At 40.9% G+C, this 15,198-nt stretch overlaps 1 protein-coding gene across 4 annotated transcripts in view; it reads right to left on the reverse strand.

Moving 5' to 3' along the window:
• Positions 1 to 3,332: 3,332 nt before the first annotated feature.
• Positions 3,333 to 15,198, reverse strand: part of csnk1a1 (casein kinase 1, alpha 1) — a 39,118-nt gene continuing 27,252 nt past the window's right edge. For 2 of the 4 annotated variants that reach the window (XM_017474065.3, XM_017474068.3), the window contains 6 exons: positions 12,529 to 12,668; positions 11,646 to 11,724; positions 11,086 to 11,160; positions 10,766 to 10,872; positions 10,344 to 10,492; positions 3,333 to 5,297 (listed from right to left, as the gene is read on the reverse strand). In XM_017474065.3, the coding sequence (XP_017329554.1) occupies positions 5,290 to 5,297; positions 10,344 to 10,492; positions 10,766 to 10,872; positions 11,086 to 11,160; positions 11,646 to 11,724; positions 12,529 to 12,668 (558 nt within the window). In that variant the 3' untranslated portion in view covers positions 3,333 to 5,289. Of the gene's footprint in view, positions 5,298 to 10,338; positions 10,493 to 10,765; positions 10,873 to 11,085; positions 11,161 to 11,645; positions 11,725 to 12,528; positions 12,669 to 15,198 lie in introns of those variants that run through there. The other 2 variants (XM_017474067.3, XM_017474066.3) reach the window with 2 other exon arrangements.

Here is a 15,198-nt window from a genome sequence, read left to right on the forward strand (position 1 = left end):
GGGTTAAAAATAAATAAATGAACAAACAAACAAAACAATAAACCCTAGCCCCTAACCCTCGGCTGTCCAGCGTTATTGAGGTTCACGCTCTCCTGAGCAGTTCGACATAAGTTCTGCGAAGATTAGCAAAAAAAAAAAAAAAAAAAAAAAAAAAAAAAAACACACACACAACAACAAAAAATACCCCAAGGACTACTTCGTAAAAGTAGGTTTCACATGCTATGCAAATTTTCACAAAACCAAGTGGGTAGAGCTAAACGCTCCAACTCGCAGAAACAACACTAGGGGAACATAAAGTGGAGCTTGTGGACGGTTAGAGATATTTGAGAACAGCAGTCAGTAGGCAATAAGTAAAAATGCGAGAGATTAAAAAGTACAGAAATTGTGGTAAATGTTTTTAATGTCAATACAAAACTGATTACATTTTTATAAAGCTTTTCATTTAGTCTGTCTTAATATTTGGTCTTGTAGTCTGATATGGCAACCCAAAAAGAGGAAGGAAGAAAAAAAAACAAAAAAACAAACAACCAAAAAAAAAATAATTAAGAGTTCAGTTGAACAGTCAGACCACCGAGTTGAACAGACATCATATCCCGACATGTTTGATAGACAGGTATTGGGAAGGGCAAAAAAAAAAATATTAGTAATCGCACCCATGCTCTTTGAACTGCTGCCATCAGGAAGAAGGTACAGACTTCCCATAGACAGGCATTGCAGACTTAAACAATCCGGTGTAATATATGCAACAAAAGTTAACTACAGAGCTTTTACTATACCATAATTTCCCCATATAGTCTTAACCCAGCATTTCATAATCCAGCTTCTATCGGTTATTTTTTAACAGACTGTCGTACGTCTTATCTACTCCGCATGTAATCCATCACTTTCAAGACATTTTTTAGAATGGTTCTTAATGGTTGTTTTAAATGGCGCCACTCGGGAAGAAAAATTCCCCTACACGGGAAAATAAATCCGATCGACTGTTGCTGTAACAGAGATTATCCCCAGCCCTCAATCTCAAACGGCAAAGGAGACGTTTCAGTACCTCGCTGGGTCGTCACCATGGTTACGACCGTTATAACGTAGTGCAAGGCATGTGCGTAGGAGCCATTATACGTCGGGACATGTCTCAAGTCTCACATTTTATTTCGCATTGCCCGCCCGTCTCCGAGGATCTTCAAATGAATCCATTGCGCAACGTTTAGAAACATAATTCAATTTTGAAAAAAAAATAAATAAATACATGAAACTTCCGCTATAATAAGCAGAGGGGTAAAACTCGAGTAGCTAGGGACTGCTGAACCAAGCTTGACGAGAGCAAAAAGTCCATCACTGCAAGATGAGAGGCACAACCTGGTATGGATTATGCAATGAAAGCGGAATGGATTCATTTGGAGATTACTAGAATATTCCGTCTGTGGGGAGGAAAAAAAAAACCCCAAAACAACAACTAGCGTCCTGAGGTGAGGGCGGTTAAGACACAGCATAGAGACGCTCTCGAGCACACTGACGTATAGATCAGGGGTGTCCGATCTTATCCGGAAAGGGCCGGTGTGGTGCGGGTTTTCATTCCAACCGAGCGGGAGAAACACCCGATTCCACCTGTTTACTCAGTTGATCTGAGCTTTCGATAGACTCAGGTGTGGCTCCTGCTCGGTTGTTATGAAAACCTGCACCCACGCCGGTTCTTTCCGGAGAAGATCGGACACCCCTGATATAGATGAAAGATTTCCCACTTTGTATTTGAGGTAGGATATCGTAGCTATTTCAGCCCACGAAATCACCGATCGTTTGCCATTTTGTCGTCGAGAAAACGATTCCGCCTACGGAACGGTCCAATAGCTACCAGTTAGCCAGCGAGTTCACGTGACACCGTGTTGGACGTTCGGGACGGGGGCGCCATCGTGTGAGGATCGCACGCACCGTTGGCGAGCTGGAGACCGAGTTTCCATTTTCCGTCGTGATTCTGGAAAACGTCCCTTATTAAATAAAGTAGATTATGCAGTTTTATTGTTATGTAGTAGTTTTCGTCCCAGTTATATTAAAGTCCGTCTCTCTGACCGCGCACCCGAGTCTTTAGTCTCCCCTCCCCAGGCTGAGTATTCTCAATCTTCCGTCACTACAAATACCCTCTCACAACCACATTAATTAGTACATTCTGTTCCCAAAAGTCATTCAAAATGAGCATTTAAGTGCTTTATTTAAAAAAAATAATAATAAAAAAATAAATAAAAATCTCACAGGGAGCACGCCCCTGAACCCCACTAGCAGCATCCCCCAGGTTCAAAAACTCCTACACCCCTAGCGCAAGATAAACACGGGCTCAATCCTCCTTTAATTCTTATATGGTACTTGAATCTAATTATATTCCAGATTAATCTGATCAATAAATGTATTATTGTTGTGTTATTTTCTTTAAAAACACCTCGACGACCGTGTAACGCAAGCAGTGAGTAATTCAGAAACTATCCTTCCTATTAGCCCTCACCACTTCACAGAGATAATCGGACAAGCTCGGCCTGTGCTTTGTTAGCTGGTGGGATTAAGATGGATTATCTAATGAGTGACGGAATGCTGGTGGAGCTATGTCTCAAATGTTCGTTTTTACCAACAGAGAAGGAGGTACAAGTTGAACGAGGCCGGCTCGTGATCTGGCAGCTGGTCAGACCCAGTTAGACAAAGCCATCAATCCTCAACACACTGTATGAACATTCATGACCAGTTTAAGATGAGAAATTTAAATCTGTTGGCTAAATCTAGCATAGCAAGCTAGTCCAGTCCATTAGGCTCTCGTATTTCCTTTACAATCGAGGCTCAGCCTGCAGTCAGTGTTTTTAAAATTCTCACATGGCTTACCATGATTTAGCCTCATCAGTCATGAACCACAAAGAAAAAGCTGCTGCACATTGTCCCACGGTGAGGTGAACGCAGGCCATTTCACACTCGTCTTCCACCCTCCAGAATAAAAACAAGATTTGAAAAAAAGCCATTAGTCGCCAATGAGTTTCATTTACAGCCGTGATCATTTTTCAGATTTGATTGCAGCCGAATGTATAGCTACCTGCTGCAATCAAAACTGTGTATCAGGAGAAGACTGTCGTCTCGCCGCCAAACAGCTGGGTCACTCCCCCAAATCTACACCTTCGCATGTTCTCCCCTTTCTTCCCATTCCCCTTTAACCATATTTAGTGACCAGTACCAGGGGCAATGAGATTCTGATGTTTTGTGTTGTGCTATAATTATGAACCAGTGCAGTCGTACTGTCGGTGTACTTGCAGTCAACACCGTGGAGACGGCCGCCAGTGCCATTTTATCGTGGGTAAGGAATTAAAAAAAAATGTTTCTTTTGATTTTTGTTTAAGGGTGGAAGGGTTTTGTCTTTTCGGCCTGGCTTACCCCAATATTATCGATCGATGGATTATATTCACATAGGCTCGGCTAATCGAATATTCAATGTTCACAGCACTTTAAAAGGGTAAAGACGTGATTCTTGGGCAATTTTTAGCACATTTTTTTTTTTTTTTTTTTTTTTTTAAAAAGACAAATATTCAAAACTGTACCTTGATGTGGTCTTTATATATACACACACAACCCCAGAATATAATGATAGGAACAAAAAATTTCATAGTTTTTTTTTTTTTAATAGCCATTTTAGATGACATCCACGGAGGTGCGTTCATATTTAACAGCTATAAAATCTTGCATTTTGTATTTAAACACAAAACACACTTGGTTTCAAAGTGGCTGCATAGAAAGAAACATAAGAGGCATTTTTTAAATTATAGTCTGGGTCAGTGTTTCTCAGAAGTCATTTATTCTGACATGCTAAAAGGGAATAAGTTACACTTCATAGAACATCCAGCAATAAAATACTTTAAGCTGGTCAGGAGTAAGGTAGAGGAGGTTGGTGAAGAAAAAAAGGAGGAGGATGCGGGGTGGGGGACAACCCTGAAAACCATATTACTGGTGCGTTGTGGCTAAAATCAGAAATTCAAGGTGATCTTCCCTCAAAAGGACCCAAACATATACAAAAAAAAAAAAAAGAAAAAAAAAAAAAGGAAAGAAACCCTACAATATACTTTCTGCAATAAAGAAGAAAGAAGGAGAGAAAAAAAGGAAGAAAAGAATACGGCGCAATAGACCACCACTAGAAAAATAAAATAAAATGCTGCTCACAGTCCCGTGGGTGTTCAACAGAATGAGCGTCACCTCAAGGAGCAACAAAAACACCTTTTCCCCCAAACCAAATGTTATTCAAAAGAAAGTTCTACAAAACATTTTCCTGATTAAAAAAAGAGCACTGTGGCTATCGATGAGTTTTTTTTTTTTTGTTGTTTTGTTTTTATGTAATGGAGGAAAAAACAAAACGAAAAACGGAAAAAAAAAAAAAAAAAAACCCTCAGATCAAATGATGCATACAATTTTTCTTCTAAGCACTTAACATATAAGTTTACTGAAGTGTCTAATTTATAATGAATATGCTTCTGTGGAGTTCATTCTTTTATTCGTTTTATATTTCTGAATATCAAGTACAATAACTGTTAATGCAGCGTTCTAGACAGAAATCTAGTAGTCACTAGAATTTTTCAGCTTCGCACGAGAAGCTCTTCTGCAACGTCAAAGCAGGCAGGACCTTACGCGTTCGTCTTTCCTTTCAAAAACAACAACAGTTGCCTGCTTAGGAATAGCCAGGATTTCTTTTTATGACCGGGTTGAATTTTAATTTTAGAAGGGAAAACAAAAAAAACAAAAAAAAAAAACCAAAACAGAACAAAACAAAAAAAAAAAACAATAAACTGTTCAATCCGACAGTTGGAGCTCAGGACAGCCAGTGATGTAAGACAAGAACGTTTTCCTGAAAGTTTTCCTGAACGAGAGAACTTGAGCGAACCTTCGATTCGCACAGTTACACCCTCAGAAAACCAAATTGTTTTCGGAGGTTTTTTTTTTGTTGTTGTTGTTGTTGTTGTTGTTGTTGAAGAATCGTTCTGGAAAAAAGGTGACGGAAGGCAGGGACAGAAAATGATTACAACTTCAAATTCCATACCAAGCCTGCCCTCTTTGTGGATATACTATATACATACGTTAGACATATATATAGATATATGCGGAGCATGTTACCTATATATACACTGATTACATACGTAGTATATGAAACCTAGTTCTTATAAGAAGAGGAAAAGAATGTCTGACGTGGAGAATTTGGTTCTAAATGCTGGGATGTGATCTGAAGGCAAATCCTGCTAAGACCTTTCTTCTCTTCTTTGCGTTATTAAACTGCCTTAATGCTTAGAAACCTGAGAGAGAGAGAGAGAGAGAGAGAGAGAGAGAGAGAGAGAGAGAGAGAGAGAGAGAGAGAGAGAGGGGGTTAAACATTTCATTTAAATCGCACCACTATAGTCATTGTAGACACTGGACCCCTTCATAAATAAATAAATAAATAAATAAATAAATAAATAAATAAATAAATAAAAGAAGTTGCTTGGCCCTCATTGGAGTGACGGAATAACTAGAAGAGCCAAAGCTAGTCTCAATATAAAGCTCCTTGTACAGCATATACTAGCGATCTAACCCCAAGATAACTCAAAAGATTTAAATGTACATTTTAAAAGCTACGTCTTACGAGCATTTATCGGTGAAATTCTATTCGGGTCACTTGCAAGGTTTTAGAAAGGGTACGTCGAGAGAAATTCTGGAGAACACTTTCTTCTTGACGTACGCTACTTTCGCGTTGAAAACACAAGCAACGTGACGAAGCGGCGTTAACGCTGCGCGTTCGGCACGAGCGACGGGTACGTCACGAGCGCTGTAATGGTCCAAAGTGTTCACAGTTTTAATATCTACTTAAAGGGGATTGGGGGTGGGGCGGGTGGAGAGAAGAAAAAAAAAAAAATCCAACAAAGTCACCCCACCCCCTTAAAATGGAAGGTGCATGAAGTAGAAGACGGGTTCCAAGCTGAACTCGCTTTTGCTTTTACGCGAGGCGTAACGTATAAATTTCCACTCTGTAGAACTCGACGATATTAACCAAGGCTGTTGTGATCAGATGGGTCACCAGGGGCAAACACATTCATTCTCATCTTGTAGAGAACTGAAGAAAATGGCCTCAAGACGCTCAGTATAGAGCTCCGATCGTTTGGTTTTTGCTGAAGCGGTTATCGTTAAGTTCGGACTGTTGGACAAAGTGCTTTGATGGGAACCACGATGTTGTATCGGAAGATAAACGTTTCTATTATTTGTGTAATGACGGTGGCTGAACAAGACATGCGGTCTGCTGTTCGCATCCACAGTGCAGACACCGACCGCTACACACCAGATCAGCAGCTCACCCACAAACTCGCACATTACCGGACGCCAATTTAACAAAACGCCAGTGTATTTCGGGGAAGGACAGAGAGGTGTTCGTTCTGCCAAACTCTAACGGAACCTAATGCTGTTCGGGACGCGAGAGACGCACCGCTCGATGTGCTGCCCTGGCCTTGAAATCCCCCAGATCCCAATCTGATCGAGCAGCTATGGGATGTGCTACAACAATAATTCCAATCCGTGGTGGCTTGACTTCACAAGTTACCGGACTCGGAGATGCTGCTAACGTCTTGGTGCTAGATACCCCAGGGTATCTACCCTTCAGAGGTCGTGTAGAGGACATGACTCGGCAGATCGGAACTGTTCTGTTGGCATATGGTCAGAATGTTTTGGCTCAACCGTTACTGTGTACACACACCTCAAAAAAGTTGAATCTCGTGGAAAAGTACTATTTTTTTCCGATTTCATTTAATCCAGAAAAGTGGAGCTTTTCATATATCCGAGATTCATTACGCATAAAAGTGAAATATTTCGAGCCTTTTTTTTGTTGTTTTAAATCTCTTACAGCTCATGGAAATAAATCTAGCATCTCAAAATATTAGAATATAAAAAGTATAATACAGAAATGGATGTTAATTTATGCGCCGATACTCGGACGGGGCTTTAATCCTTTCACATGAATCTCTGCGTCAATGCGGCGTGGCATGGAGGCAATCAGCCTGTGGCACTGCCGAGGTGGTTCGGAGCACTTTATTACGAACACTAAACTAATGGTTTAATGGGCCCAAGGAGACTCGCAGCATGTACGTGCACCTGAAAAACTAGCAAAATGCAGTCATGCTTCTAACATCTCGTGGAACCCATGTCACGAAGACTTGAGGCTGTTTTGAGAGCAATGGCTGGCCCTTCCTGGTACTAGTATAGTGTTGCTAATAAAGTGCTCAGTGTACGTACGCACGTACACACAGACAGCGAGAGAGAGACACACACAGAGGGACAGACACACAGAGAGAGAGAGAGAGGCAGACACACACACACACACACACACACACACACACACACACACACACACACACACACACACACAGAGAGAGAGAGAGAGAGAGAGAGAGAGAGAGAGAGACAGACAGACACACACCGAGAGAGACAGACAGACACACACCGAGAGAGACAGACAGACACACACCGAGAGAGACAGACAGACACACACCGAGAGACAGAGAGACAGACACACAGAGACAGACACACAGAGACAGACACAGAGAGACAGACACAGAGAGACAGACACAGACACAGAGAGAGAGAGAGACACAGACACACAGAGAGAGAGAGACACACAGACACACAGAGAGAGACACACACAGAGAGAGACACACAGACACAGAGAGAGAGACACACAGACAGAGAGAGAGACACACAGACACAGAGAGAGAGACACACAGACACAGACAGAGAGACAGAGAGAGAGAGAGAGAGAGAGAGAGAGAGAGAGAGAGAGAGAGAGAGAGAGAGAGAGAGAGAGATCTATTTCAGTTGTTTTTTGATCTATTTCAGTTGTGTTTTGGGGGGCTTGCTCTATTGTGTGACTGACTTGGCCAGTCTAAAACCTGCCAGCACCTGCCAAGACCTCCACCAAGACATTAACAGCAGATCGTTCAATTAGATGCTATCCACCCCTACTGCATGCATGTGTTCATGCCCAGAGACACTCGTCGACACTGGCCACTTGGCTAGTTTCGCTGTGATTGATAGGGCAGAGAGCATGCTGCCCCTCCCACCCAGAGAGCACCGATCATTTTCGCTCTCTTGGACTCGTGGCCACGGACTGCTGTAGCATCACTGGAATTAAAGCTCACCATCTCTGGACGATCGGCTGAATGCTTTTCTGTCTCACCAGATGTTATACTTGCACTACCCTTAAAAGGAACCCGACTATGAAGCCTTGTAGGCCTTACACACTAATTGCCCTCTCCGACTAAAATACGTTGTTAGAAACACATGAAATATGTTAGTTACTTTAAAAATCTTTAATATTTAATACATATTTTAACCTACAGAGGCCGCCATTACGTGACCTGCGCGGTGCACTGACTCGGAGTCGATGACGTAAAATGGTTGCACTTAGCTACTAGCCCCCGCAGCAGGAAAAGAACGCCACGCTGTGCTGCTTTCGGCTGTAATCTTCTAGTTCTTGTGTGCTGTGATACAGGGGATATCTGTAAATATAATCAAACCCGTAAGCATCTTGCTAGTGCCTTCTTTCTGTACATTCTCATAACGTAAGGCTCCTGTAAAATTCGCCTAAAACGCCTAGCCGAGACGTACCCAAAGTAAAATGAAAGCAGCTCTTGAACCATTTGGAGTACATGCATGCTTTTGGTCTCTTTTGAAAGCTGAACTAAATATTTTTTACATAATTGGATTGTTCCAGGATGACGCAGGACGTTACGCATCAGCGGATTACTATGGGGGGGGGTTGCCGCCGTTCCCTAAGTGTGCGTTTGTATGTTGGTGGTCTGGCAGAGACGTTGATTGTAGCTGCTGTTGTAACTGTATCTCAAAACGGTTTATATCAATTGTATCACAAGAATCTTAGCTTTCCAAAGACTACCTTCACACACACAGAAGCTGTGTAGATGGCCTAGATTTTCTCAAAACATGGCGGAATTGTAACAGGATTAAGGCGAGGTGGCTGATAAAATGATTGATCTTAGAATACGTTTCATCATAAAGCGATTAGTTTACTCTATACGCTTACCTCGAACAACAAACGCTCTCGTCGGCATAGACGTGCAACTGCTTCACAGACACCGTGGATTTTACCCTCGCCTCTCTGATCGTCTTCATTCTGATGTACATCTCGAGCAGCGTCTTCTATGTTAGCCTCCTCGCTTAAGTTACGCTCGGCTTCAAACTGAAAAGGCTACAGGTGCGTTTATATCGCTGTAGGGTTGCTGGAGAATCAAAACCGCCGCGACCATTTGACGTCACTACCCAGAATTCATTGCGACGTAAACAGCAACGGCGCCCTACGAGTGCAAGGATTTTTATTCTTTAAAAAACAAACAAACAAACAAACAAAAAAAAAAACCCTGACATCTAGAGTGTTTCTGTAGAGGGGATTTATAGAGCGGATTTCAGCGTTAATCTAATAAACCATACAAGTCTTCATATTCGGGGTTCCAACAGAAGTGATCAAGCCCCCCCCCTTTTCAGGTCACAATGGCAGTCTTAAATTAGGTGATAGTAAGCTTGTGAATTAAGGAAACAATTAAGGTTTTCATTTGACTCACCCTCATGTTTTCCACTTCATGCACCACGTAACATCACGTGTAAAGAAAACAACTATGTACAACGCTGTGATCCCAGAACCCCCACTAGAACTCTTCTGCAACCTCCAGCCTACTTATTAATCAATCAATCAATACACTGTTAAATATTGAATCAAGTTGAACAATTCAACAGAAGGTTTTAATACAGTTTCTTTGGCAAAATTAATACAGTAAACAAAAATCACTCCCACTCATGTGGTAATAGTGGTGCACTTGATCATTCCAGTAAAAAGTATTATAGAGTTAGGACTACTGATTAGGAGAAATAATGCCAACTCAAGCATGACATCTTAAAAAAAAATAAAAAATAAAAATTGTTATTTCACAGATATCATGATTATAATTGGACATTTAGAGAAAGGCAGAAGAAACCCTTAATCCCAAATAAGAGACTTTGTCAAAGTTAGTAGTCAAATTTCCCAAGGACGTCTTTGCACCTGCAAGACCTTTATTTATTTATTTATTTATTTATTTATTTATTTATTTATTTTAACCAAAAAAAAAAAAAAAAAAAAAAAAAAAACTTTTTGTGGGCCCTCCTTCAATTTACACCATTTGTTCATATTAATGAATCTTCCAAATTTAGTGTGTTTGGATTTTACATCTCCGTTTAAAAAAAAACAAAACAAATAAAACAAAAACATAATTCAAACTATTGGTGTCTTACTTTGCATTGAAAACGTCACTTGGCTGTTTGCTACTAACCTTTCATGTTACTCTTGGGTTTGTCAGTTTGCTTGCCTGTAGGGGTCTGTGCCTGTTGCCCCTGTCCTCCTGTGGATGCTGCTTGCTGTGCTGCTTTCTGCTTAAGCATGGTCCAATCGAACGTGTAGTCGTACTGGTGGTTCAAAGTCCTGAAGAAGACCCAGTGAACCGTAAACAGGCATCAAAATAAGAGCACAAAAATAGTCGGGGGGTTTTTTTGTTTTGTTTTTTTGAGGCAAAATTCAACTGCTCATGTCCAAGATTCTGGGAGAAAAACAGTACTAAAAAGGTGCATGTGCATCACAAAGTTTTAGTTGTTTTCAACGGCACTCTCAATTCGAAAACGAAGATCCGTATTTAAAAAGGTCATAGCACCTGCCCTTGAACAAAGAGCTGGTCTAATGTGTAATACTAACAAGTACCTGAAAAGAATGCGGAACAGCTGACGTAGGTACATGTAATCAGGGGCCTCCTCGAACCGTAGCCCACGACAGTAATTCAGGTACATGGCAAATTCAGCTGGAAAACCCTACACAAAACAAAAAGGGGTTTGGGCTCTTTTTCTTTTAAATAAATACACCCTTGGGGGGGGGGGGGGGGGGGGGGGGGTTTGGGGGAGAAGACTAATTTTATATATTATATGTACTAGCCAATGTACACAAACAATCCAATCTGTTCTTTGTCTGAACCCAAGCATACAACATAAATGAAAATGACAAACGCCATTTAAAGCGCCACGTACCTTACACAAGACCTCGACAGGAGTCGACATCTTTTTCTCACTAATCTTCTCATATTTCTGTTTCTTTGTGGCAGCCTGTGTAAAGAGCATGAAAAAGTATGATGTCACTCATTACTATATCCATCACATGTAAACACACTCACTGGCCACTTTATAAGGAAAACCTGTAACCTGCTCAGTTATTTAAAAATAAATAAATAAATAAAAATCCAAAATGCCAACAAGGTGGTAGTGCAATACATGAAATCACGCAGATACTAGCCAAGAGCTTCAGTTAAGGTTCCCATGAGAATTTTGGGGTGTGGGGGAGGGGTTTGTAACAAATTTGTATGTTAAGAATACCCTTAAAATATCACATCTTTCAAACAGGAAGAAAGCGAGAAAGCTAGTAGATAGAAAATGGACCTTAAGTTCCTGAACACGAACGTGTAAGTGTGACAAACTAGAAGAAAACAATCCGATATGTGATCGACACGTTTAATTTTATTATTACGTTCTGATGCATGACTTTCGGGTCGATATACGCTGCTGAGAGTTAAACGAGCGTGCCTTTAGCTTACCTTCAGTCCCTGCCAGGGCAAGCTGGTTCTGTTGAAGTACATCAACACGTAGCCTAGAGATTCCATGTCATCTCGACGACTGTTGGAGACAAAATTATTTCATTTAAAAACAGCAGACCATATTATATACTGGGACCGGCGAATCCAAAACCACTTCGGCTTTCGAGAGTTCGGATTCATCGCGATCGTGCTAATTAAAAAGCTTTACGAGGCAGACGACCCTCTGTTCCGCCTGTCTATTCGTGTCGCGTAAGAAACGTTTGAATTCTCGGCTCTCTCTACGTTAGTATCTTTTCATATGAGGTTAAAAATAAATAAATAAATAAATAAAATAAAAATCACCAATTACACCTCTGCGAGTGTTTCTGTAGGCTACGTATCGGAAAAAATGTCCGATCACAGTTTACGAACGTTAACATCTGATCACGATTTCATCAATTAAAGACTTGGAATTGCAACCATTTTGGCCGTGTACACTCCTTGACTTAAATACACATTTATCGACAAACATGAATGAACATCAGACGGTATGTTAAAAAAATAAATAAATAAAATAGAGTACTGCTTGCAGGATTTCATCATCTCTCACGTGATGACCCAATCCGTGTTTTAACCGAGGAAAGAAAAAATTTAATTGGAAAAAAAAAAGTCACAAAACATGTAGAGGGAAAAAAAAAAAAGTGACTGAAATTGAACCGAACTCTTTAAACAGAGTTCTTAATGTCAATTTGGAGAGCATGGCAAATTTTGTATAAAGTTTTTACGGAAGCAAAGCGTTTGAGAACTAATGCATAGAAAATTAAACAAACAAACAAACAAAGTTATGCAATGGTCTGTGCTAAAAATATAGGGTTGGCATGATGGTGTAATGTTGTCTTCGCACCTCTGTTCTATGCCCAAATGTGCATTGATGCTAGCATAGCGGGCTGTGCCTGTGAGATTTTTGTCTTCTCTGTAGGGTATGTGCTGTCGCGTCCTGTTGTCCCGGTATTTTTTGGCCAGACCAAAGTCAATGAGGAACAACTGCAAAGAAACAAAAATCAGAACACTGGTGTTAAACTCATTTGTCTGAAATACATCTGTATTATTTCACCTGCCACCTTAAATATAAACAAACAAGAGGAGACATTGGAGGAAGTTTCGGAATTAGCGAACCCTTAAAGACATGTTCTGGACATGCTTAAGCAAATAATAAACTGGTCGTTAAATGAATTGGGGAGGGGGGGGGGGGACAACAACAAAAAAACCCCCACAAAAACACGATAAGTCAAGTTGTATGCCACATTATTTCAAAAGGAGAAATAATCACAGAGGCTGTCCATCCTGGGTTTCAAAAGGTCTGCGGACACCACATGGTACAGCTGAAGTTCACATTCACCTTATGTATGTATTGTACCATACAATCAAACCCAGTTTTTCCGACAATTCCTGGGATTTCATCGTAGAAAACATTCCCTGACTTGGGTCAGTTAGGATCACGTCTTGATTTCCAGACTGTACAAATGTAATAATACTACAGAGAAGGATTTATTTCAGCTTTTATTTCCTTCGCCACATTCACAAGGGGGTCAGAAGTTTACAGACGCTTCGTTAGGATTTGGAAGCACGTTAAAGCCTTTACATTGTTTAACTCGGGTCGAACGTTTGGAGGAGTGGTCATCCACACGCTTCTCAGAGTAAGTTGCTGAAATGTCGGCCCATTCCTCCAGACAGAACTGGTATAACAGAGTCAGGTTTGTAAGGCCTCCATGCTCGCACACGCTTTTTCAGTTCTGCCCACACGTTTTCTCAGCTTGAGGTCAGGGCTTTGTGATTGCCAGTCCAATACGTTGACTCTGTTGTCCTTAAGCCCATTTTAGAGGTATGCTTGGAGTCATTGTCCATTTGCAGCTTCCTGGCTGATGTCTTGAGATGTTGCCTCGATATATTCACATGTAATATTCCATCCTCTTGATGCCACCTGTTTTTTGAAGTCCTGCAGCCAAGCACCCCATTCTTCACGGTTGGGAGGGTGCTCTCTGGCGTCACAATTTTTCCTCCAAACATAACGGTCATTATGGCCAAACACCTACGAAGACCAAAGGACAATTCTCCAAAAAGTACCATCTTTGTCCCCATGTGCACGTGCAAACCATTGACTGCTTTTTTTTTTTTAACGGCAATTTTCGAGCAGTGACTTCTTGGTGTTTATACTTGCGTGCTATTATTTGTACAGATGAACGTGGTACCTTCAGGCATTTGGAAATTGCTCCCAAGGATAAACCAGACCTGTGGAGGTCCACAATTCTTTTATTTCTGAGGTCTTGGATGATTTCTTTTGATCTTCCCGTCAAAGCAAAGCAGCACAGAGTTTGAAGGCAGACCTTAAAATACATCCTCACGGGTACACCACCAATAGACTCCAATTATCCCATCAGAAGATAATTGGCTCATGTTTAAAAGGCTTGACATTTTCTGGAATTTTCCAAGCTGCAAGCAACTGACCCACTGGAGTTGTGACAGTCAATTAACAGTGAAACAACAGGTTTGTAAACAACTGTCGGAAAAATTAACCTGTGCACAAAGTAGACGTCCTAATCCTATACGACCCGCCGAAACTATAGCCTGCTAATATCAAATCTGTGGATTGGTTAAAACAAACAAACAAACAAACAAACAAACAAAAAAAACCCAAACAGTTTTAATGACTTGTAACTAAGTGTATGCAAACTTCTGACTTCAACTGTATATATAAAAAGTTGAAGTAATGTCATCAAAGTGTAGACTGATGATAAAAATTTTGGAAAGAAAAGAGAGAGGCCTATACCCCATTATCTTGGTTGGGTTTACAAACAAAATAAAAAGCAAACATTCAGAGCGTCGGTGCTGAACAGCGCCCGTTCCTCTTGGCAAATCGGCATCAATGCCCCAAGCTTATGCAGGTTCCTCTGATGGACTCGAATCCCATTGTACATTTAAGAAGGATCCATCCGGAGATGCAAAGCCTTCTTGAGTCATTTCTAAGCTATGTTCAGGGTCATCGTCTTATTGCACCTCCCGTCCCCCCCCCCAGTCTCAACTTCTCCTCTAACATGTCCTGGTACATCAACCCATCCGCTGGTCTCCTTTGATCACATGTAACGCAAGCATATATGGAAACTTTATACGCAATATATTGAAACTCACAATCTCTAATATTTTGAAATGTTACTGGGAGTCCCATTGATGCAAGCCACATTTAAAGAAACAGGGTACATGTTATTTTAGGCTTCTGCACTATTCTGACACACTGCAACAGCTTAGTAATCATTTATTTCGTTATTTATCCCCCTTTTTTTTTTTTTAAACAAAAGTTCCCTGGTCCCGTTTGCCTAATAATTTAGCAGAAACCCTGAAATACTGATTTGAAAATGATCTTTATCTACAGGTGACATTCTACCACTTGAAAGCGCACATTAAAAGCATTCCACCGAGTGCACTTCGTCGCTGATTAAAGTTCAAATCTCACGAGAGTCGTAATTGCCACAAAAACGGTTAAAAGAGGCATGAGAATGAGTTTTCTGCGATTTCTTCA

This window comes from Ictalurus punctatus, chromosome 8, assembly GCF_001660625.3.
Source record: "Ictalurus punctatus breed USDA103 chromosome 8, Coco_2.0, whole genome shotgun sequence".
NCBI classification, from domain to species: Eukaryota; Metazoa; Chordata; class Actinopteri; order Siluriformes; family Ictaluridae; genus Ictalurus; species Ictalurus punctatus.